This window comes from Metarhizium brunneum, chromosome 6 (assembly GCF_013426205.1).
Source record: "Metarhizium brunneum chromosome 6, complete sequence".
Taxonomy (NCBI): Eukaryota; Fungi; Ascomycota; class Sordariomycetes; order Hypocreales; family Clavicipitaceae; genus Metarhizium; species Metarhizium brunneum.
In genome coordinates this window covers 2022280-2047724 of record NC_089427.1, presented here as the reverse complement: position 1 = coordinate 2047724, position 25445 = coordinate 2022280, and the positions used below count along the sequence as shown (strand labels likewise).

The window sequence follows — 25445 nt, the reverse complement described above, 5'->3', positions numbered from 1 at the left end:
GATTGTCAGGTGTAATTCCATAGTAGACAGTGAGAAGCGGAGACAGCGGATGATTGCAGAGTGGGTGAAGCTAGCAGCGAAGAATAATATGATGACTGAACCCAACATTGTTTACCCCCTGTTGACAGGTATGAGCTGAAGGGCGTGACGACGAGACTATCCCGCTGACTTGTGTGATGATGCCAAGCCGGGCGGAGAAAAGGAGTCGATCTCGAATGAGGGGTTCGAATCGGGGTACGTTTACGTCGTTAGCGTGGAGAGTGCGGGCGGGGCCATGGTTGAAGGATGGCGGGGTCTCATTGGCTCTTAGTAAGTGATACGGAGTCGTGACATGTACGGAGTAGAGTGGGAACATTTTTGCACAGGGTTCTGGGCCAGGACACCAGGGCATGATTGAGTACCATGTGCAGATGTTTTACTTGATAAAGTACATACGTGGGCAATTACATACACACATACGTACAGTGCGGGTTGTGGCACTGAGTCGCATGGAGCGCTCGTGCACCTCGGAGGCGGAAGACGACAGCCCCGGCCCGGTCAGCCCGGACACGGAACTTTACTTTGGGCCAAACCCGACCCCACGCTACATGCTACGGGAGAAATCATGCCAGGCTCTACATATGGAAAGATCTTCAGAATGATCCGAACTGGTCGGCCGGATTTTGACTCCCTCGTCCGGGTGGCTGTCTCAACTCCTGTTTTTTTTGTTTTGTACTCTGTATCATCTTATATACAGCCACGTTCGTGGAGTGGAGAAGGTGGTAATCCCCGGCGGCTAATTACGGAGTACCTGGTCGGCTAACAAATTAGTAGCGCCTCAGAACTCCGTACCCCGTACCTGTTAGATTGCCAGGTGGGCAGGAACAAGGGAGAGGGCCGGCCGCCGGCATTGGCTTTGGCTTTGGCCTTGGCCACGCATGAGTTGCCCTTGCTCGCGAGCTCCGTACGGACTTTTGGTTTTGTGCAAAAGAAGGGAATAAATAGCCATGTACCGCGCCGCGTTGCATGATCCCCTCAGTCGCCAGTTATAGACGAAAGGAGCCGACGAAAGTTTCTTGGTTGTTGTTTGGCAGCTTTATTTGATCCAACTTGTGGTCGCGGCCTTACCAAGTCGCTTCACCCTTCAGTGAGCTTGCGAGATTTCGGCTGCCTTGCATACTCGCCTGCTGAGACATTTGTCGAGATCACCGGTCGTCGGGTTCCCGGGGCGCTTGCAGGACTCTGCGCATGGCAGCGAATAAAACCAATCGAGCGTACTCCGCACCAGTGTCTTCGACGGCGCTTACTCCGTATATTCATACCCAACGGACTCTGTAATTTGTTTACGTCGTCACACGCGGTGATGCGCTTCTGGGGCTACGAAATCACGGGCTTCTCCCTGCTAGGCTGCGCCGTGCTGGTGTTTGCGCAGGGCTTGCGCTCGAGGCTCGTTCTTGCTGGGGCTTTTGTTGGTTTTTGGCTGGGCGGTGCCGCATTGTATTGCGCATGGGCCGTGTTGATATATCCGCATTACCTGTCGCCGCTGAGACATTTGCCCACAGTCAAGGGAGGGCACTGGTTGTTTGGACACGGACAGAGGTTTGCAACCGGGGTAGATGAACCGACAAGGGAATGGTAAGTCTGTCTCTTTATTTCTTTTGTTTGTTTGTCTGTTTGTCTTGTTATAAAGAAGAGAGAGAGGGAGAGAGAGAGAGAAAGAAGAAGAGGGAGAAGATGAGGATGATCGTGATGATGACAAAGGGAAAAAGCAATTCTCCCTCGATAGTTTCCTTTAGGTTGCGGGTTTTGAGTCGCCAAGATTGACGGACGCTGATGTCGCTGCTGATAGGATCAATACGATTCCGCATGAAGGACTGCTTCGGTATTTCTGGTGGTTCAACAATGAGCGGGTTATCGTTTCGTCCAACAAGGGATTGGCAGAAGTGCTTGTCACCAAGAGTTACCAGTTTAAACGACCTGACATCGTGAGAAGACTGCTGTCGCCCGTTCTAGGCTTTGGCATCCTCCTCACTGAGGGCGATGTGCACAAAGTGCAAAGGCGGAACCTCATGCCGGCATTTGCCTTTCGTCACATAAAAGACTTATACCCCGTATTTTGGCGAAAAGCCCGTGAAGTCGTACAGGCAATGTCTGCCACAGCCAATAGCGATGGCATTGCCACGCTGGATGCGCTAGACTGGGCAAACCGCTGCACCTTGGACATTATCGGTCTTGCTGGCATGGGTGTCGACTTTGGATCTATCCAGGACCCGACGAATCCCCTCGCAACAACGTACAAGTCCCTCACGGGCACGCAGGGCCAGGCCGGTCTGCTTGGGATCCTCCTGATTCTCCTGCCAGCGTGGCTGGCCAACCGCATACCACTGAGGAGTAACAACGTCATCCACAATGCCAACCGAACCATCCGCAACGTCTGCAAAGATCTCATCCGGGACAAGAAGCACAGAATGGCCAACAAGGAACGCACAGATGTCGACATCCTGTCCGTTGCATTGGAGAGTGGCCTCTTTAGCGACGAGAACCTAGTCGACCAACTCATGACCTTCCTGGCCGCGGGCCACGACACCACCGCCTCGGCATTGACGTGGGCAACGTACGTCTTGTCGTGCTACCCGGATGTCCAGACCCGTCTGCGCGACGAAGTCCGCGAGCGGCTGCCCCGGCTGGACGCAGACGCGGACATCACCTCGGTCGACATTGACAAAATGCCCTACTTGAACGCCGTGTGCAACGAGGTCCTGCGCTTCTTCTCCCCTGTGCCGCGGACCTCCCGCGAGGCCGTCGAGGACACTACCGTCCAGGGATACCCCATCCCCAAGGGTTCGGTCGTCTTGCTGTCGCCCTGGGCCACGAATGTTGATCAGAATCTCTGGGGCAGTGATGCGTTGGAGTTTAAACCCGAGAGATGGCTGGCCAGCGATGCGATGGACACCAAGAGCGCGAGCAGCGGCGGTGCGAGCAGCGTGTATGCGTTTTTGACGTTTTTGCACGGGCCCAGGAGTTGTATCGGGGCGAGTTTTGCAAAATCCGAGTTTGCATGTCTTTTGGCCGCGTGGGTGGGAAGGTTTGAGTTTGACTTGGTCAATGACGAGATGAGGGACAAGGAAAAGTTGGTTGTACGGTACGGCGTTACTGCACGGCCAAAGGGGGGTTTGCCCGTCAGGGCGAGGGTTTTGCCTGGGTTTTGAGGCGTGTTGGGAATGTGAGGATGCACTTTATTTATTTATTTTTGAAAGCGTTTAGATGCACTTTTCCCTGTTGGATGCCTGGTTATATTTTAATAGCATGATGAAGTATTATGAAACATTTGGTCCAACTCCATCTGCCTTGCCGGCTGTGGGATATCCCCGACGTACATGCAGACTTCATGGTCTAGAGTCGGAATGGCGTAGTATGTTCGCCTGTCAAGCCGATGAGCAATGTTCTTGCCGTTGGATGTGTAAACTTTGAAGACATATTTTTTTTTTCCCCCGAGCGAATATAGTAATGCAACCAGCGAACGCCAGACAACTCCTTACACGCCACAGTGGGACATCACTCTATTCGATTTTGTCCGTCCATGGCTGGTACTCCGTAATCCATCTGGACTTGCTAGGCACACTGCATTCATGAATCGAGATGGTCACCTTATGGTTGCCCAAGAGGCCAAGAGACCACATACAACCTTCACTCACTCACTGGGTGAAGAAAATGACACGGCCATGCCCTAGGGTAGGCAATACTGGGGCAAACATCATCCCAGACTAGCATTGACCAGTGGCGCAACACGTGCAGGAGCATGTGAGGTGCCACGCTGGCATGCATAATGGTGGGGGGGCCTGCCGACACACCTTGAAGGTCAACGGTGCGGCAGAACACTACATATATTTTCGTTGGGCATCTGCGAGCACTTTCGGGTGGTCAAAACGCAGCCAAACAGTAAAGGCGATTGGGTGGGTCGGCTTGTAGTAGTAGTATCACGTTTTCGAAACAGAGTCTTGGGAGGCAGCCGATTGAGCGGTCTGGTGGAAACGGGTACGGCCCTCTTTGTGGTTCGGGTCGTGGTTCGGGGTGGAGGAGGCGTCAAACTCTGATACTAGTGCCCGTCATGTACAAAGAGCCACATGGAGAAGGACCACGAGGAGCCGTCAAACAGAGTCAATGGGGTAATAGTAATGACTCTGGTCTGGGTGCAGGATGAGAATTGCAAGAATGGGGAAGAGGGGCCGTCCGGAGCATTCCAGTCGGGAGTCCACAGGACTCCATTACATGGCCGGGAGCATCTCATGACTCTCCAACAGCTCGCGATAGTTATTGCCCAACGCCTCACTCGCTGCGCTCTGCACCTACTGCGTGGCCATGATAGCAACCATCAAGAGGCTGACGTTTTCCCATCCGCCTCTTCATCAAGGACAGCTGAACCGTCGTCAATGAGCCCCACTAATCTGTCCATTGACAGTTAGCGCCGGCTCGGGTGGCCCCATTTCCTGTGCTCCAAACCCAAGCTCCAAGGTTCAACCCAAGTTCAAGTTGCAGGTTGGCCCAGCCACCGCCATTCTGTGCTTCTGGAGACGGACCAGGGCCATGACCGGGTCTATGGCCAACCAAGGCCTGAGCTTCAGCCCAAAATCATAACATTGCTGTACGACCAGGCGGCTGCTGGGGTTGCATGCCAATTTTTCCCTCTTCATCACTTTCAAGTGTCTACCCATTGCCTCGTTTGCAACACCGTAGTACATACCTAGACGTTTACTGTACACCACGCATTACGCAGAGCAACGGCAAAAGGCAGATGCATCACCGCCCTCTCCGGCCGATAGAGCGGCAGCCATGATGCGAGATTCCCGCCGCCAGAGCCCCGAGAGCTCTCGGAGGCGGAGGCGGGATCACAGGCGAGATTCTCACGAGAATCTGGCCTTTGTCCCTCCTCAACCTATGAATTCGAGCATGCCTCAATCCTCAGCATACCCCAACTACCCTTCACAATATCCGACACCCAGTGCGACCGCGCCGACGAGAGCGCGTGGTGCGGGACCTTCCGACGTAGGCAGAGACAGAGATGGAAACATATATGGGAGCAGAGACGAAATCAGAGATGGAAACCGATATGGAAGTAGAGATGAAGTACGAGATGGAAACCGATACGGAAGCAGGGACGAAATAAGAGATGGAAATAGAGACCGGGATCGGGACCAATATCGGGAGCCCGTACGGGCACGGCAGTACGCAAACAGACAAAGAGCAGCTTCTGATAGCTCTGGGTCATTTACCTCAAGCTCTGCCGCGTCGTCCCTAATAGACATCTCGCGTCATTACCCGGCCCAGAGCCGCTTCGGAGGTCTCTTTGGCACCTTCTTCGGCGCTCCCTCAGAGCGTCGGGTACGTCGCCGGAGGAGTGGTCGAGCCAAGAAGCGCCGTGTGCTCTATTTTGGCAACTCGTCGTCTTCATCGGTCAACTCCGATTTGGCCTATGGAACGGGGTATATTCCCAAGACCAAGGGCCGCGAGTTCAACAAGCTGCGCAAAGTCTCTGGTGGACACTCGACGCATCAAACTAGAGACAGAGACGGGAGGAACGCCAACGAGTATGATAGGGCTGGGGCTGGCATCTCCGTTGCCGCAGGTAGTTCTAGCCGACAAGGCGGTCCCAAAAAGGACAAGACGGACGAGGAAATTCTTGCGCTTGGCCGTCAACTCTCTGACTTTGCGAAAAAGCAGAAGGAGCACGATCAGCGAACCTCTGGCAAGGTCAAGGCAACCGGACTCCTGGCAGCAGCTGCCGCCGTCAATGAGGTTCGAAAGAAGAGACGCGATGCAAAGACTCGTGGTATTGCTACCTCTAGACCTCATGGTGATTACTCAGATTCCAGCGACGATTCGGATTGGGAAGACGCTCCTGACGATCAGGGTGGTTTCAGCGACGCTGAATCGGCTTTGGCATATGGCTCGGTCGTCTCTCATGCCCTTAGGCCTACGAGATCTGGCATGACATCCGCCTTGGGAGTTGCAACCGGCGCTGCTCTGGGTGCAGGCGTGGCTTCCACGACTGGCCGATCCGGAACCTCGACAAGACCTGCAGAGAGCCTCCCAGCTACCAATGTTAGAAAGAGCTCCGTCGTGGATCCCCGACTATTCGGGCCCTACAACTCCCTCAGGGGCATGATCAACACGCCTTGCGGGTTCGGCGAGGGTCAGCCCACGGCTGATCACCAACAGTTCAATAAGTTGCGCCGCGCTGAAACCGAGCCTATCTATAAGGGTCCCATGAAGAATGTTTACCCCGTGCCAACTTCTGACCCGGATAACTTCGATGCCGACGCTGCCCCAACCATGTCGTCTCGCCAGGAACTTCCTTATCGGTCTCGTCCTGCCCCAATTCCTCTTCAACAACCCAGCCCTAAAGCACCGGTATCATCCAAGGTGTACCAAGCCGAGAAGCTGGAGGAAGAGAGCCAGAAGCACTCACGAACACGTTCTGACGAGACTGGAGTCGGCGCAGGCACGAAACTCACAGGCATCGCTGCCGCAGCAGCAGCCGCAGTTGCCCTTGCATCTGATCGAAAGTCCAAGAGAGACTCACGTCGAGACGAGCGAAGAAAGGAGCGCAAAGATAATGATACCCAAGAAGTCCAAGAGTTCAACCGCGTCGCCGAGCCCTGGGAGGGAGATAGGGGGGACCGATCCAAGCGCCGTGACAGGGATGCAGAGTCAGAGGTCAATCACAGATCAAAGAGAGACTCATACTCTTCTAAATACTCTGATGAACGGGATCACAAGCGTCATTCACGCCGCGAAGAAGACGCAACGCCCCGAAAGCGTCGTGAGACAAGGGTAGACCACTATCCCGAGGCAGAGTCGTCCCGAAAGCCCAAGCGCAGCGAAAAGGGCGATCGTGACAGGGATTTCAAAAGTGAGGTATCGCGGTCATCTCAAAGAGACAGCCGCAATATTGATGATCGGGATGAACGGCGACGGGATGAGCAGAACACTCGCGATCAAATGCCGGGTGCCTACGACTATATCCCGCCCCCTGCAGACACGACCACCCGCCAGCCTGTTGACCCCTTCCAATTTCAGGTTACTGATGGCGCCTTGGGAACATCCCTGGTCTCTGCCGCCATGGCCCCGACGCGACCATTGACTCCCACTGTTGTGACGGTGGATCGGGAGCCCAACTTTGACGACCCGCCACTCCTGGAGCAGTCAGACACCAGGCTGAGTCGGAAGGACTCATTTGAAATGGAGCGCATGGCGGAGGAATACAACAAGGGCGCTCGAAATTATCTCGAGGGTAAGGATTCACGACGACATGATTATGAGGAACGAGGGCATGAAGCAAGGACTATTTATGAGGAGGCCAAACACTCCACTGCTCCCATTGCAGCAGCAGCAGCCGTAGTGTCTGCTGTAGCTATGGAAATGGACCGGTCAACAGACCACCGTCGAAATGGTTATGTGGACGACGAGTCTCGCGATTACTCAAAGTCAAGCAAGGATCCTGTCCAGGAGGAGGCAGACAGATACTACCGAGAGAAGATGACTGCTGAAAAAAATGCCGCCGAGGAACAACAATCTCGCAGCGTGTCTTCCGACAAGTCTGTCATTGGCAAATACGATGACGATGGCCAAAAACAACCCTACACCATTGTCACGCCACCGGATATGGAAGGGAACAAGACTTCTGTCAAGAGCCCATATGAGGGTCCAGATGCCGACGTTAGAATCGACAACAAGATTTACCCCAAGGAACTCCACAGATTCCAGTCCAGGGACCGGGACAGCAATTCGTTTTTATCCCGCGACCCTTCTTGTGAACGCGAGCGGCCGATGCTCAACCTCGTCTATCCTACCCCAGTACCCAGTCGTCAGCCTACACCCAGCCTATCACGAGGCTCAAGCGGAGTTGGTGAGAAACCAACTTCTGCCGATGAAGACAAGGGCAAGAAGAAAAAGAAAAAGACCAAGAAGAATAAGTCCATATCGAATGACGGCTCCACTGAGGACTATTTTGGCGGTGCTAAGAGTGAGACCGGAGCTTCTGGTGCAGCCTCCACTGTTTCCTCCTCTGCCAAGTCTGTCACATGGGGTGAAAATTCGACCAAGAGCTTTGAGGTTGAGAGCCCGGGGCCGAGAAGCGAAGACGATATAGCGCTGGACAAGTCCGAGTCTGGGGATAGGTCACGACCTGTTCTCAATCAGACGAGTCAATGGGGCATGATTGCTGCTGCCATTGCAGGCAGTAGTGCTGAGCCTGCCGACGAACCAAAAGTCAAGGCATCACGCTCCAAGAAGGCCAGCTCCGATGTTGGCGTAGGCTATCGCGACAGGTCGACGAAAGATGTGGACGACTTGATGGACGATGCAAGATCAGAACCCCCAATCCCCGGGCCGAAGCCTGTCAGCCTAGCCTCCGTGAAGATGCCTGGCGGCTTCGAAGATGATATCGAGTTTGCAGCCACCCTTGCCGCCGGTCTCAAGGATACCGGATTCGACCCCAGTATTGTCATTGACGATCCTGAGTACCGTCGTCGGGATTCTCCTCCCCACACCAGCGACACGAACGGGGATGGATGGAACGGCTCCTCATTTGCTGACGTTGTTACAGACATGACGTCTAAGCAAAAGGGCGTGTCTGACCCTGGATTTTTTTCCGAGCCTGTTGATATGACTAGGGAAGACCCAACGGGCCCGTCTGATGTGTGGACCGAGCCTTCCCATAGACTCAGCAAGAAGGAGAAAAAGAGACTCGAAAAGGAAGCCAAGAGACAATCTGTTGACATTACTGGACCTGTGGCCGCCGAAGTACTTGAGACTGGTGCCTTTGAAGATGTCCCTGAGAGGCAATTACTCAATAAGGAGCAGCGTAAGCGCGATGAGGAAGCCAGGGTCGAGGAAAAGGTTCCTGACGCGTCTATGGATAAGAAGGAACTGTATCAAAACGACGACTACAACTCCCGAGAAGCGGTCACCAACCCCGTGTGGGAAGAGCCTGACAAAAGGAAGAAGTCCAAAAAAGACCGAAAGAGCCGCGATCTTGAAGATGACACCTCTACAAGGGTATCACGCACCGATTCCTTTGATAGCAAATCAACAATTCGCGTTGTAAATCAGGATGATGAATGGGATGCTCCCAGGAAGTCCAAGTCCAAATCTAAGAGGGACTCTGGTGGCTCCGAGATCGTCTCACGATCGGCACCTGGTTCTGAAGTTGGCGAACGGGAAGCCCATAGCAAACGCAGCTCTCGATCAGCCCCTGGGTCCGAAGTGGGCGTGAGGGAAAGCTCCAGCAAGCAGAGCAGCAGCAAATCCAGGCACCGAAGCGGCACTGATTTTGACGATTATCGAGACGATCCGCCGGATCGGAAACGTGACCCCTGGGATGACCGTGACGTTAGCTCCGTAGTCTCAGAGTCTCGCGGTGATGATCGTCGCAAAGAGAGACGAGGCAAGCGATCATCGTTGTACGACGACGACGACGCTAAATCAGTTGCGTCTGCTCCCGGATCATCACGCAAGGGCAAGCGATCATCTCTCTACGAGGATGAAGATGCGGCTCGATCAACTGTTTCCCTGTCAGGATCTCCTCGCCGCAGTAGGGATAAGGAGGCTGACAAGAGCGAGAAGAGGTCAAGCGGCTTGTTTGCCAGCATATTCAAGAAGGATGGCAAAGACGACTCCAAGAAATTGGATAGGGAGTCTTTTTTAGATAATGCCGGCACCCTTGGCGCGGGTGTCGGCTTAGCGACTGCTGCTGCTGCTGTTGCCGCCAGCGTCTCTCGTTCAAAAGCCGCCCAAGCCTCCTCTGAGAAGGACTCCGACGCCGTCGATATTGACGAGTACCGAAAATCGAAAGAGTCGGAAGACTTCGATCCCGAGATTGTTCCTCGAGCAATCAAACCTGCCATTGACCCTCAGTATGGCGACTTGCTCCCCTTGCCCCCAAGCGAACCAGGCAGTCCCAAGTCTCTCCCTGAAGATCTGCCTACCCTACCAGACAGCCGTCCAGACACGCCTACTGAGGAGCGCGCTCTGAAGCTAGACTTGTTGACGCACCGCCGCCGCAGAAGCACCCAGGATACACCCGCCAAGTCTCCGAGCAGCACCGCTATCCCCATCTCTCTCCGCCTTGGCCAGAGACACGGTGCCCCCCCCAGCTCACCCATTGCCCATCGATCACCACCACCAAACGACTCGCCAGTGACGACCCCCGAGTCATCGCGTCGATCGGCTCGCATTTCTTGGGATAGCAGCAGGGAAATCAAGCCTCTCTATCTTCTTGAACATTCTCGACATGGCTCCCTGGATCATATTCCACAAATGGACCTACCTGCGCTCCCCCCCAGCGAGCCAAGCGAGCCTCCTTCGAGAGAATCCCCTGCTCCCGGGCATGCGGACCTATATACAAACGAAGATGTAGCCATCGCGGGCATCCCTTTGGAAAACTTGGCCGCATCAGGACTTCGAATTGATACAGATCTGGCCTCCTCTGCCCCCATTGAAGACATGGCTGGCTCCCAGGAAACTACCCCTAAGGCCATTGCCAGACCCGAGCTACCCCTTGTATCGGCCGACCATGAAGATGATCCCGCCCCTGTTGATTCAATGTCCAAAGACAGAAGCTCATACTTGCTCAACTCGGCCCCATCTTCTACAAAGTCTAACAAGACTGTCAAGAGTGAAGAAAGCATGCGCAGCCAGCCCGAGTCTACTCCAACCAAGCATCCTATGGCAGAGACCTCGCTGCCCGATGCCGCTGAAGACATGACTTCAGCTGATGAACATTTCTCCGACGCCTTGGAAGGAACACACTCGGACACTTTTGAAGAGGCTCGTGGCTGGTTCGACAAGGCACAGCCTCCTGAACCAGTCGCCGCCGAGATGTCGATGCCCACTGCCGAGCCTGCAGTCGGGCCTATGCCACCAGTCCCTGTCGTTGATGCCGAGCCGGATGAGTGGAAAAACATGTCTGCCAAAGAAAGGAAGAAAGCCAAAAAGGCCCGCAAGAGCAAAGAACTGTCTCTCAAGAAGGATGTTGTTGCAGGTGCTGCCACTGCTGCAGTTGTCGCTTCTTTGTTGACAGATGAGCCAACCAAGATCGAAGAGGCTGCCGAGCCCGTTCTCCCACAGGAGAAGGAAAAGTCTCTTTCCGTGGAAGACGAGCTCGCAGAGACAATGACGCAGCCAATGGCTGACAATGTCGTCCCGGATGCGGCAGCTGACATTTCTCATACCGATGCAGCAAAGGATTCTGCCACTACTGCTGATATTGAGGTTGATAAACCAGAGCAAGATTTTGGTGATCCAGCTCCTATCGTTACTGATGACGCAAAGGAAGAAGCACTTTCGTCAACCGTTGACACAACTATCCACGAGGCTGTCGAGAACCTTGAACAAGATCTCGCCCCTGAAATTGTCCCGGAATCCTCTCAGGACGCTGTTGCTATTGAGCCTACCGCAGGGGCGGACTCCCGGGAAGCCTCAAGCAAGAAGGGTAAGAAGAAGAAGAAGAAGTCAAAGGACATCTCTTCCCATGACACTGTACCGACGGCCGAAGCTACCCCTGATCTTGGCGCAGATGCTACTCTTGAGCCTATAGTCGACGCTCTCGCTGCTGAACCTAGAAAGCAACAGGAAACCGAGGCTACTATCACAGAACCTCTGGACTTGAACATGTCTGCTCCTGTCGAGACAACCACTGAGACAACAAAGTCTCTTGAAACCGTTGAAGCCAAGGAATTTCACGGCACTGCGATCCCACCTGGTGAAGAGTCTACTGCTGCTCATCCTGAAGAGATAACATCTTATTCGATCTCCGAAAAGGACGAGAAGAATCTTCAGATGGACGAGCCTGTGATAACGGAAAAGGAGCCAGAGATTGAGACACCTCGCGATCGAGAGCAAATCGAGGAACTCAAGACGGAACGCATCACAGGGTCTGCCATGGAGCAAGTTGCTATATCTGGCGGAGAAATTACCACTGCTGAAGATCTTCCTACTCTTGATCAAGTGATTGGAACTGCCCAGCCTGCATTTGACTTTGTCTCATCTGAGAGCAAGACGACGAAGGATGAAGAGCCCTTACCCGTGGAGAGGAACTTGGACCCTCCTTCGACCTCAGGAGAGCAAGCGCCAGTGGAAACAATAGATGATGATCGGCCAAGTATGACAGAAGCTTTTGCTATCGAAGACTCTACAGCGGCCTCACAAGAGGCTGTCGAAGATGTGGAAGCCAACGAACCAGAAATTGCGCCTCTACTGAAAAGCAAAAAGAAAAAGAAGAAGGGCAAGCAATTGGTCGACAGTTCACCCGAGGCTATGGAGCCCGAGACGCTTCCCATCATGGAGGAGCTGCCCGTAGTAGAGCTTCCTGTTACTGAGGAGACTGCCTCAACTGCCCAGGAACTTGCTGTATCTGCCGAAGCCGGGGAAGATGAGTTTGCACCGGTGTCGAAGAACAAGAAAAAGAAAAAGAAGAGCAAGGGCACAGAGCCTGAAAAGTTGGCGCAGGCGGGCAAAGAGCTTGACACTTGTGCAACCTCGGACGATCAACCTCCGCCAGCTGAGCTTGCTCTCACTGAAGAGCTTTTTCCAGAGCAATCTGCTACGAGCGAAGGGCCTGCCGAGCCCACAGTTACTGCCGATATTCAGACAGCTGCAGCTATCCTGTCTGATCAGACTATCACGACTGGACCGTCCTCTATTGACCAGTCAGTCTTGGTCTCCAAAGAACCAATTGCGGCCGCAGAATCCGAGTTTGCGCCAGTAAGCTCAAAGAGCAAAAAGACGAAGAAGAAAGGCTTTCAGCTTGGTGACTCTGTATCAGTGGACAATGCATCAGAAGTTCTTACAGTATCGGAGGACCAGTTCGAATCTGCGAAACTCGAGACCGATCTTCCCGTTGACACGGAGGTTCCAGTGACGGAGGCAAGTACGGACTCACAGCCAATCACTGAAGCTACTGAAGACGATTTTGCACCTGTGACGAAGGGGAAGAAGAATAAGAAGAACAAGAAAAAGCCGATTCAGTTGGAAGAATCATTTCCAGGTCCTGTGTCACAAACTATAGAGGCTGCTCCAGCTGCCAAAGCCTCAGAAGACGCTATGATCCTAGAGAAACTGACAACCAATAGAGCTGGGGAAGTGCAACAACAACTCGAAAAGCAATCTCGGTCTTTGGACACTCAAGTTTCTGAACCACTCTTCTCGCAGGATGAAGTTCCTCTAGAGTCAACGCAAGACGGCGCTATGAGTGTTGAGCCAACACAGACAGAGAAAAGTGTCATCTCGGAAAACACATTGGAGGATACTGAAGACTTTGGGGCTGAGACTGTGTCTTCTAAAAAGAAAGGCAAGAAAAATAAGAAGAAGAGTAGTCAGGCTAGTGCTTGGGATCTTCTGGAAGAGAAGCAAGCTGAGGAGGCCATCCCTGACCCTGTATCCACGTCTGCTGAGACGGAAGCCCTTGATAAGTCCAAAGAGGAGCCGGTTGCGGAGGTTGCCACGGAAGTTTCTCGTGACCTTTCAGAAGACAAGCCTGCCGAGATACCCACTGGTGAACAGGTCGAGGATAAGCAGAGCACCACCGTCACTGGCAAGAAGTCAAAGAAGAAGAAGAAGGACAGCAAATCCTCTTCAGCTCCAGAAACGGACTCTTCATCTGAAATCCCGGTCAACATGGCGGAGCCGTTCCCATTCACCGAAGAACCTGCCTCTATCGAGGAGACAAAGTCTACTGCAGAGCCAGAGCCAGAGCCAGAGTTACAGACGGCTGGCTCGACTCCACAGACGATCGAGGAAGAGTTGCCACAGCCCGCTGGCAAGAAGAACAAGAAAAAGAAGAAGCGCTCGAGCATGGTGGGGGAGCCGATGGAGGAGGATTCGACCCTGACCGAGCCTTCAACCGAGACTGAAACTACTCCAGAGATTGTGGTGGATGAGCCTGCTCCTGCGGCTGATCCTGAGGCTGAATTTGAAGTCCCCAAGAAGGGAAAGAAGAATAAGAAAAAGAAGAACTCTCTTTCTCCTGAACTTACCGAAGTAGAGCCTAGTACTGCACCTGAGGCTACGACCCAAAGTATGAAGCAAGCAATAGCTGACAATCATGCGGCCACGCTGGAAACACCTACTTTTGAGCCTGAAGGACAAGCTGAAGAAAAGGATGTTGTTGACATGGTCAACACCGATGAACAGCCTCCAGCAGAAACCAAGCCGATTGACATGATGTCTGTGGATAATACAATGCTTCCTGAAGCCCTCAGGGACATGGCTCAAACCACGGGACCTACTGTCGAAACCTCTTCTATGAAGAACGTGGATGATCTTGTACCTGTGAAACTTGCAAAGAAGGATAAGAAAAAGAGGAAGAAGCAGGCGGGCTTGGAGGAGAGTGTTCAGGGTCCTGAGCCGGAATTTGTCGCAGAATCAAAAGCGATGGATGCCGAAGCTTTGACTGACGTGGCTTACTCTGCAGAAACTTCAGATGGGCTCGCATCTGCGGCTCAGACGCCCATGGAAACGGTCCCCGTGGATCAGACCAAGGAAATGGAGGCCATTCCTGAGGACATGTGGGCTGGGTTTAGTTCAAAGCAATCTAAAAAGGACAAGAAGAAAAAGAAGGCTAAGAATGGAGAATCTGAACTAACACAGCAAACCGAGCCCACTCCCGCAACGGATCTTACCCCGGAGCCAATCCAGGAATACTTGTCAAAGGAAAGTTCTGAAGTAGCAAATGATTTCGGGACTACGGACTCGACCTTTGGGCCCGGAACACCTCGTGACTCGTCGGGGGCAGCCAACGACGAGGAAGTGGTTAAGGATGAGAAGGAGGTTGGTGAGGCCAAAGATAATGATGAACGGCTGATTGGGAAGAAGGACAAGAAAAAGAAGAAGAAGGCGAGGGCGTTGGATATGGAGGCTGATGTGAGCTCAAGGGCTACTGAAGAGACACCTGTCTCCGAGGAGCCCGAGACAAAAAAGGCGGAAGAAGTTGGCGGCGACGATTCGTGGACTGATACGGTGTCAAAGAAAGAGAAGAAGAAGAACAAGAAGGCCAAGCAGGGCTCTCAGTACGATGACTTGCCACCACAAAATACTCCGATTCAGGACGCCGACAACCCCTACGACGCTGATGCACGACCAGAGGCCGAAAAAGTTGACCCCTTGGAGCCGGCAACCACAGCGCAGAATATTGGCGTCACTGAAGTGAGTGATGCAGCACCTCGTGATGTCACATTCGAGTCCCACCAAGCAACTGCAGACGTGCAGGCGGAAACCCAGGAAACCCAGGAGCCCAAGGACATGTCCATGCCGCCCGATAGTCAGCCCCCACAACCCAACCTGGACGTTGCAGAGAGTTCTGCTGCGATAACCTCAGAAGATTGCACTATTGTCCAAGATGCATCTGCTCAGCCAAGCGGCGATCCCGACGTGCCAGTGGCCGTGGATGAGCCGGCTGATGACGAATGGTCAATGCCAATCACCGGCAAGAAGGCGAAAAAGGGTAAGAAAAACCGCAAGAGCCAAGTAGACTCGATGTTCTGGGATGAGCCAACTGCTGGCTCGTCTAGCCTACCTACCGAGGACAAGTCTGTCCCTGAGAGTGGTGCGGCTTCTTTTGAACCGGTTCAACCTATCACCCCCGATGAGATGGTTGATTGCAGTACAACCGACCGAGAAGCAGACTTAGTCTCCAGTGCCGCAGAGCAAGCCGAAGCAACGGAATTTCCTAGTCACAATGTTGATGTTTATGATACCCAAGCCATGGCTGATTTACCTCTGATTTCATCGACATCACCTGCTGAGCATGTCATTGATCTAGATCAGGGGAAGAGCTGCGCAGCCGACGATTCTTGGCAAAGCACCCCACAGAGGAAGCTATCCAAGAAAGACAAGAGGAAGAAGAAGAAGCAGCAGGTAAGCCTTGCCGACCAGCCAGAGGATGAATCACAGGAGACAACCTCTGGGGGAGACAATACGCCAGCGGAACCGGCGGACCCGGTGGCTGCTTCCTTAAACGAGCCTGTTGAAAGCCCAATCATTGCAGAAGATATTACTGCTGAGCCCGAGGAGCGGTTGCCGATCAATAAGTCCAAAGAGGACCAGAAGAAAACTGCAGCTGCCACGTTAGCTGCTACTGCATTGGCTGCCGCCGGGATCACTGCAACAATAGCGACCCTTGGGGAGGAACACGATTCACTTGTTGCAGAGGAACCAGTCCAGTTTGAAGGAAGCAGGTCATGGGCCGATGAGATGGAAGACGAAGCAGCCAGTACTCCCGCAGAACAAAAACCCGTTATCGGAACTCTACAGGAAGTTGACGACGTCAGCTTTCTCGCGTCGAAGGAGGTTAATAAGGGTGAGAAAAGCAAGTCCAAGCAACCATCTTCTGGCGATTTTTCGACCGTCGAGCCAACACCAACGGCTGAGACAGGTCCAGAGGCTATCCCAGAGGCCACCCCGAAAGCCGTGGAGCCTGCTGTAGAGGAGGCCCCTGTTCATGAAATACTCGATGCAGGGGGCGAGTGGGCGATTCCTTCAAAGAAAAAGGCCAAGAAGGGCAAAAAGAGTAAATCGGGCAGCGGAACATTGACCCCTGCAGAACCTGCATTGACCCCGGAGGACACGATACGTGAACCAACACCGACAATTCTGCAAGCCTCTACGGACCCTGCGGCTTCACCTGACCCGGTAGAAGACAACGATTTATCAAAAGAGACAAACCCTCCTGTCCCTGAAGACGCTGGTGACGAATGGGCCGTACGGCCGAAGAAGAAGGGGAAGAAGGGAAAGAAGAGCAAGACAAGCAGTGGGACGATGACCCCTGCTGAGCCAGCAGGAGACGAGGGAGCTCCGGAGACTATGGACCCCATCACCGAATTTGCGCCTACTCAGCTAATGAAAGCTGAATTAGCAGCTAAAGAAGGAGAGACTACGGCTGCCGTTGGAGTGGATGATGAATGGGCGGTGCCTTCCAAGAAGAAGAGTAAGCAAGGCAAAAAAGACAAGTCAAGCAGCGCCACGGCGACTCCAGTCAATGAGTCCGGCATCGTCTTACCTGACCTACAGTCAGAGGCCCTGTCAACCACAAATGAGGCGATGGAGCCTCATGGTCGAGCCCTTGGAGTGGACAGTGTTTCGAATATTGCCGAGCCTGTAGAACCCACAAAGACTTTTGAGCCTGAAGAGCTGCCTCATCCCACGGATGATAATGACGCTGAGGACTGGGGTTCCGCTGTTGCAAAGAAGGACAAGAAAGGAAAGAAGAGTGAGGCCGGTAGTGGCACGATGACACCAATAATGCCGCTTGATGAAACCCCTGTCCAACTTCCTAGGGACGAACAATTGGCACCCGAACAAGAACCCAAGCCTACCACAGAGGAGCCTGCTGCGATAAAACTCCCGGATGCTGTGGAAGACAGTTCTATGACCTTGTCTACCTTTGACGAACTCCCAAATACAACATCGGTGGTAGGGGCTGGAACACTTGAGGATCGTGGCCTCCATGCTATGGAGATAGATACGATCTCGGCGGAGAACGCGGATCAAAACCGGGAACACGGTGTATCCGAGACAAGAGGTTTTGGCAATATCCTTGGAGCCTCTGCCGAGGGCCAAGATTTTGGCACTAGACCTGAGGTTGTCGCCGAAAACGCGGCCGAAAAACTGGCAACAGTCACAACAGAGGCCGAACCGAATGAAACCTGGGCAGTGCCGGTCAAAAAGAAGTCCAAGAAAGAGAAGAAACGCAAGTCAAGCCAAGTTGTGCTGGATGCCCCTCTAAACGATCCTGTTGTGGAAGAGAAGGACCTATCGTTTACTGCAGCCGAGGCACAACCGGAAGAGGCTGCCGATGATGAATGGCCAGATGACTTTTCTGTGCCCAAATCCAAGAAGAAGAAAGGCAAGAAGGCTGCTGCAGAAGCCCCTGCTGGGTCTGTTGAGAAAAAAGCTCTTCAATCATTTGAAGAAACGGCAACGGGCAAGAATATTGCGTGTGCGGATGATGTTTCGAGCAGAGATGCTACTGGGCCAGCAAGTAGCGACCGCCACGCTGGAGAGAATACATTGTCCCGAAATCTCGGCGACCAAGTCAAGGATAACAAAGCCAAGAGTCAACCAGGTCTATCCACGACTGACGCACTAGCAACGGCGGGCGCAATCGCTGGGGGTGTAGCTGTACTGGCTGAGAAGTTTGGAGGTGGCAAGAAGAAGACAAAGGGGAAGCAGAAGAAGATTGTGGACAAGAGACAGCCACAGGACGATGACATGTTTGATGACCCTGCCTTGTGGGAGGGAGCGGATAAGAAGGCGCTGGATGATGGAAAGGATGCGGAACTCCACGAGAATTTCTGGGGCGGAGCGGCAGACGAGGAGGAGGAAGGGAACAAGGACAAAGAAGTGGCCAAGGGCGTGGGGATGCTAGAAGTTGCCAATACCAGAGAACTGAAGCATGTTCTGCCTGGGACAATGAGCGGGAGCTTTACAGAGTCGGATGGAGGATGGACGGAGACACCACAGCATGGAGTGCCGCTCAGTGACGAGTTTGCAGAGAACCCTATTCTGGGACGTGGAGAGGCGGCCGCTCTTACGATGTCAAAGGAACCTACAGGTCTGTTGCGCCGATCTGCCGGAGTTGGCGAACCAGTCGGTGGATTGCTTAAAGAGAGATCCGACCCCGAGCCAACGTTACAAAGTATGGGTTCAGAGTCTGACTTCAGGCGTTCTCCGTCAAGAGGCCTGCCTTCCGTTCAAGAAGTCCCCGAGGCAGAGGCAATCGCAGCCCAGTACAACTGGCCAACACCGGAGATGAACCGCGATAGCGGCTTTGCCCCCGAGTCGCCGACTCCACGGCGGCGGCGCAGCATCACTTCTACAGACGACCAGCAACGGGACAGCGGAGTCCACACAGACGACTACAGTGATGGCAAGATGCAGACGCAGACGCAGACGCAGACGCCCGATGTGTCTACGAAGAAGAGATTACGACACTCGCCCTCTGCCACCCCTGTTTTGACAGAACCAGAGGCGGCAGTTGCTCCGCCAGAGCCAGAGAAGAAGGACAAGAAGGCGAAGAGGAGCGCTACGACGACCAAGACAAAAGACTACGGCGAGGCAGCCTCGATGGGCGGCGTCGCGGCTGGAGTAGCAGCAGCAGCAACAGGAGCTGGAATCGGACTTGCAGCCAAAGCAGCGACAGAAAAGGCTACGGCGGGACAGCGAAGCGTCAGCGACAACCCCTACATCTACGCATCGGGCTCATTGCCATCATTAAAGGCTGCAGCTGCAGCGACGGCAACAGCAACGCCAACAAGGGGCCCGGATGGGCAGGATCTGTCTTCACGGGCCGAGCCAGTCGCGCGTCGGTCCGTGTCCAACTCCAGCCTCTCCCGGCAGCACACGCCTGAGCCGCTCAGGTTGCGGCCTGAAAGTCCAGGCATCACTGGTCTGCAAGGTCTGCAAGGTCTGCAAGGTCTGCACGGCCTCCAAGGGCTGAGAGGATCCACCCCAACCCCCCCACTTCGGCGTGTTGACAAGCGCATGAGCGGCGACCTGCGAGCTCTTCGTCAACGACGCAACTCCAGTTCCACTTCATCAACGCCTACGTCGGCGCCCGCGATTGCGACTGCCACTGACTCCCAGGTGCTGCCGCCGCCTGTCGCCAACGAGAGCCGTGTCCGCTCCAAGGGCGAGGAAAGGGACATGGCCGACGTCTACGACGGCTACGGCGAGGGCCGCATTGGCTCGCCGCGGTCGCCCACCCGCCCTCACAGCATGCGCCGCCGCCAAAGCATGCAGGTCCTCGAGCTCGAGTCCAGGGTCGAGCAGCTCATGGCCGAGAACCGCATGCTAACCGAGGCCCGCACGCATGCCGAACAGAATCTCAGTCAGAAAGCCGCCAGCGTCCTCTCCGAGCGCGACTCTGAAATCGAATCTCTCAAACAATCACTGCACTTTTTGCAAAACGAGGTCGCCCGTCTGACCGAGGTCAACGAGGGCCTCACAAGCGCCAATGCAGAGCTGGCCAGCAAGGACAGTGGCCGCTATGCCGACATGACCCGCGAGCTGGACGAGGCTCGTGGCGCCCACACTACATTTACCCAGTCGCTGCGGGACAGGGACGCTGAAATCGCCGACTTGCGCGCCAAGCTGGAAGAGGCCAAGGACCAAGTCCGCCAGATGCAGCGCAAGATCCTCGAGTCCAAGGCTGGCGATGCTGGGTTCCTCAACATCAAGGACGAGGACTACTTCGACCACCGGTGCCAGCAGCTCTGCTCGCACGTCCAGCAGTGGGTGTTGCGCTTCTCCAAGTTTTCTGACATGCGCGCCTGCCGCCTCACGAGCGAGATCAACGACGAGAAGACGATTGACCGCCTGGACAATGCCGTCTTGGATGGAACCGATGTCGACACCTATCTTCGGGACCGCGTCAGGCGTCGGGACATCTTCATGGCCATGTCGATGAACATGATTTGGGAGTTTGTCTTCACGAGGTACCTGTTTGGCATGGATCGAGAACAGCGCCAAAAACTCAAGTCTCTGGAGAAGCTGCTGACAGAAGTCGGCCCTGCGCAGGCCGTTCGCCAGTGGCGAGCAGTCACGTTGACCCTCCTTTCCAAGAGAGCCAGCTTCAAGGACCAGCGGGACCTCGATACCGAAGCCGTTGTGCAGGCCATCTACCAGACTCTCTGCAAAATACTCCCCCCGCCGTCCAACCTGGAAGGCCAAATCCAATCACAGCTTCGCAGAGTCATGCACGAAGCGGTGGACCTGTCCGTTGAAATGCGCACTCAGCGAGCAGAATACATGATGCTTCCACCCCTGCAGCCCGAATATGACGCAGATGGTGAACTGGCAGCCACTGTGTCCTTTGATGCAGCCATGATGAATGAGCGAAGCGGCAGCACCAACATGACCAACGAGGAGCTCGAATCTCAGGGATCTGTTGTTCGAATAGTCCTATTCCCTCTTGTTGTCAAACGAGGAGACGACGACGGCATCGGCGAAGAAAAGATTGTCGTCTGTCCCGCCCAAGTACTCATCTCTCGCGATGACAAGGGCAGACGCCATTACACCCCATCAAGCGAAGCCGGTGGCGCTTCTCTCGGTGCACGCAGCCGCATCAGCCTTGTCACAGAATCAATGGGGCAACCCGAAGCCTAAGTCAGCCGCAAAAGGCTGGTATCCAGTAAAGAGGGCGGGCACTCTGGCTTGAGTGAGATGATGAATCATGTCTACTTGATGAAGAACGCAATTTTAGAAGGGGAACGTACATTAAAAGAAGCATATAGGGGGCAAACCAAGGTATAATTTTTTCTTTCTTTTACTTACAATACAATGATGATGATATAGGTGTTGGGCAGTCAAATGGACTCAACAAGGGATATGGGAAGGTTTTGTTCGATTGCGATATCCGCTCCTTTATTTTTTCTTTCCTTTTCTCTTTTCAAACTTTTTTTTCTAACTTTTTTTTCTCATGCTGTGTTTTTGGGTATTACATTTGGTTTAATGTGTCACTGCGACTCCGTCCTTGGGTATGGTCTTCGGATGTCTGGTTCTCGCTTGTATTTATGTGATGTAATTTAGGCACCGACTTTTCTTCGGGTTCTTGGTATGCTTGAGAGCTGAATACACATGTGCTTGTTTTTCGTGCAGATTCTTTCACCAATTGTCGTAAACAGGGCCGCTTATGGGTGGTTGAGGCAGCAGGACTCGTCTACTCTATACAGGGACACGACAGAATACAAGAATGAGGGTGAACAATGGCGTAATGCGACTGTGACAGTACATTCAATCCTAGGTTGGTTGGTCTTATGATATTTATTACTATGACGTATTTACAATTGCTCACTGCCTCTCGGCTCGATTTGTGCCCTCCATCCATTCAAGGCCGACGCAGTCCTGCTCGCTTGTTCCTGACCCTGATTCTGAGCTACCATGCTCAGAAGCCACTGCATGCGGGAAGTACGGCCCCGTTGGCTCTTGTCCAGATCTCGAGTTATAATATCCGCCAAGTTGGCGAGCATCTGTGACGAGACACCGTCTGTCAAGGGGCGCTGCAAGGAGATGCATTTCTCGACATTGCGCAGCACTTGGCGGTCAGTGAGGTGCTGTGCTTCGACGAACCACTGGCCCATTTGGTCCAAAAGTTGCGACTTGGCTTTCGTTTCCACGGTTGGTTCATTTTGTCTGGAGGTGAGGTTGAGGACCTGCCAGATACGTATGGGCTGTACAGTCGGGTCCTTGATCATTTGCTCAACATACTTGGTCCATACAGACCAAGCCCACAACGGTCGTCTTCGAACTGGCTGACGTCTTAGATCGATTGAGTCGTAAAGCTGAAGCGCTTGATGGTGGTTGTCACACGCAGACGCGAGCGCCTCCATGACATCTCGTCGCAAAAGGTGCACAGGCTTGCCCGTCAGGGCATGCACCACGGCGTCGAACTGACCCATTTCGGTCAAAATAGTGCATAGTTCCTGCAGTGCCGAATTTCTGTTGCTTGATGTCATGAGAGCAGCCACTAGCGAAGTCCACCGCTGGCTCATGGAGGTGTTGTGGCCGTCTTGCAGCACCTGCTTGTGCGCCTCGTTATCCAACGCTCCGATAGCATGAAGTCGAGCGGCGAGGACCTGCCACAGCTGCACAACGTGTAACTGGAGCTCTTTGCCGCTGCAGGCATGAACGGTCTGAATAAATTCATTGGTGGTCGTTTGATTGTCGTAAGATTTGATCACTAGCCAGGAAAACCGCATCCGTCGGGCTCTTTCGGAAATCCAATCCTGTTGAAGGAGAAATTTTATCATGCCGTCGTCAAGCTCCTGGCGTTGACTGGCGTTTAGTGATTCCAAGGATTGACCAAACCTAGCAGCCCGAGCTGACCAGTGACCAAAGAGGTTGTGTCGGTTGGCTTGGGCTGTGACAAAGGCAATCGCTAGGTTGCGTATTTGCTCGGGCAGTATTCGTTCTCCAACTGAGCTAGGCACAGCGGCCATTAGCCTCCAGAAGAGTTGGATATCATGGTTGTCGCCATTGCTAGCACACACCCTGCCTACGAATGCCAACCAGAGGTCAGGGGAAATAGACCGGGGAGTTTGCTTTTCCGCGTCCACCATGGCATACAGGATCGAGCGCCGAATCATGGCGCGTAGTTTATTCACCATTTCTGCGGTTGGGATGCGACTTTTTGAGGCCGAATCCAGCGGTTCCAAGGCTGCCAACAGAGCCTCGACAGACAAGTCTCCACGCTCAACCCGACGGCGAAGAGACTGTCGACATGTTTTTGTCAGTTTGAACAAGGTCTTGTTGTCGACAATGTCAAAACCGAAGATGCTGGACCGTAACTTGATAATTTCCTCGGGGAGATGCTGCAATGACGTGGGTTCTTGTAACATCGGGCCGGGAACATCGACAGCCTCGACTGCTGGGTTGATTGCCAGAGCCTCAGCAGAGACGGCTCCCGCCTCGAATCGCTGACTGGGGGGTGAAATGAATGGCCTGTCGGTAGAGCCCACGTTTTCGAGCCAGCCAATTAAGTTGTTGAACATGTTTGACACGCTAATCTGCTCACGTTTTTGTCTTCTGTGTTGTTGTGTAGTCGGGGCCTCCCACTCCATGGAGCTGGGGCCAACACCAAATTGCCAGATGGGGGGGTAAGGGTGAGAAGTCGGCATGAGGCCGGTCATGTGTCGCCTCGTAGCTCGACGACGGCTCTCGAGAGGCCCTGCGTGGGAATGAATCCGTCGACATGATGCCACGACACCTCGCTGGTATCGCTCAACTGCGTGCAGAAGCATGGCGTCGGTAACCCAGATGCCAATGTTGGACACAATGGCGGGCGAGTGCCCTTTCGCCGGCGACCGCGTAGGCATTGGGCCGGATCGATTGGGGAATTGCGTTCAAGGATCGGCGAAGCTGTACACCAGCTTGCCGTGGTGTTGCTTTGCTGTTGCTGAAGCTCTGTGATCCGGTGCTGCATTGATCTTCGGCGATCGGCAAAGCTAATATTCCGTGTCCATCTATGTACGGAGTGTGTGTGGGCCCTGGGGTCACCACCAGCGATTCTGGCCCCAGCGGTGTCTTTCTACTGCAATAATCTCCATGCTAACCTCATCATTCGTCGTTCGCCTCGAAACAGGATACCTCTCGTCTAGACAGAAGCACGGCCGAATGCGTGCCAAAATTGAAGACTTATTATTCGATGAAGTAATTCTCAGCGTCGCAAAATGTGGAAAACCGACTATGACGCTGCAGGACCCATGATGATTGAGTTATCGCCAACGTTGACGCTTCATCACTATCCGGCTCTTTCAACAAAGCCGCAATTACTTTGGATGGAGCATTCATAACCTTGATTTACTACGGGCGGAGAACCTTGTAGCTTCACATGATAAAGCGATGAACAAGGCAGTTCCAAGAACGCTGAACACTCCTCGTCACGTCCGAGAAAATGGTCCAGCGAGAAGTCAATCGCGGACAGTCATGACAAAATCGGTCAAGGAATCGATGGCCTACAGGCAACTCAGATCCGACGATGTGCAAAGCTGTTGTGTCCCACCATTCTTCAAGTTTGAATGGCAAAGCTTAGAGTAACGACATCACGGCATACCACGTTCCTGGAATATTGATAATCAATGTCGTTGTCGTGCTATCCTAGGCGCCATACGGCGGCCAGTTTCACAACACGTGTCTCTTGTTCTCATCCACCTTATTCCAAGATGATGCTATCTGGTTTTCGACGTCTATCGCCGTTAAAAACCTCACTTACAACGAGCATCGGACAACAGCATGGTAGATATCCTAACAATTACTGCCTAGACTTGGCCACTCAGCTTGTCGTCCTCCAGTCTTTCCCAGACCAGAGAGTCCTAGGTCGAAGCCAAGCTCCCTCGCCTCTCCATAAACGCCAACCCGCTATACGAGTTTCTGTCACACCTCGGCGTGGGCAAAGAGACGTAAGAGACGATATTTGGGCTCTCTATCATTAGCGAAAAGGATAACACCGTTCGGAGTACACGTGGGTGTCGGCATGGTGGCAGCGTGAACTGTAATGCAAAAGGATCAGCTTGATTAAAGGCATCCGCCACTTATGTTGAATACCTTGACAACGCTCAAGTCTTGTGGCGGCTTCACACGACGTCCTAGCGACATACGACGCGCGCCGCGTGACCAACGAAGAGCTACAAAGTCTAATTCAAACTCAATGTGCATGTTTGCTCTCGGGTGTGTCCCTCCCGTGAAACGCAAGGGTTGACGATCTGGTGTGGGGAAATCACACTTGATCTTTGAACGTTCCTCGGCATGGCTGACGATCCTACCAGGGTCTCTTTGAGCAAACGGGCCACCTCCTCTACTTCGGTGTACGGAGTACTGTGCATGGCCATCTTTTGTCGTTGAAGAAACAGGTGCCTGGCATGTGCGCCCCTGTGTTGGATTTTTTTTTTTCTTTTTTTCCTCCTTTGTTTGCCATG

General features: G+C 53.6%; 3 protein-coding genes across 3 annotated transcripts; 2 read left to right on the top strand and 1 right to left on the bottom strand.

Moving 5' to 3' along the window:
* Nucleotides 1–1342: 1342 nt before the first annotated feature.
* FUM15_3 (Cytochrome P450 monooxygenase FUM15) lies at nucleotides 1343–3188 on the top strand (the record flags this gene model as incomplete). Its single annotated transcript, XM_014690896.1, has 2 exons — nucleotides 1343–1614; nucleotides 1829–3188. The coding sequence occupies 2 exons, from the start codon at nucleotides 1343–1345 to the stop codon at nucleotides 3186–3188; spliced, it is 1632 nt and encodes a 543-aa protein (XP_014546382.1).
* A 1621-nt stretch (nucleotides 3189–4809) lies between these two features.
* Nucleotides 4810–21138, top strand: G6M90_00g099660 (uncharacterized protein; the record flags this gene model as incomplete). Its single annotated transcript, XM_066131566.1, has 2 exons — nucleotides 4810–12139; nucleotides 12176–21138. The coding sequence occupies 2 exons, from the start codon at nucleotides 4810–4812 to the stop codon at nucleotides 21136–21138; spliced, it is 16293 nt and encodes a 5430-aa protein (XP_065987699.1).
* A 674-nt stretch (nucleotides 21139–21812) lies between these two features.
* Nucleotides 21813–23846, bottom strand: G6M90_00g099650 (uncharacterized protein; the record flags this gene model as incomplete). Its single annotated transcript, XM_014690898.1, has 1 exon — nucleotides 21813–23846. One exon carries the CDS (start codon nucleotides 23844–23846, stop codon nucleotides 21813–21815), a length of 2034 nt encoding a protein of 677 aa, XP_014546384.1.
* Nucleotides 23847–25445: the final 1599 nt, after the last annotated feature.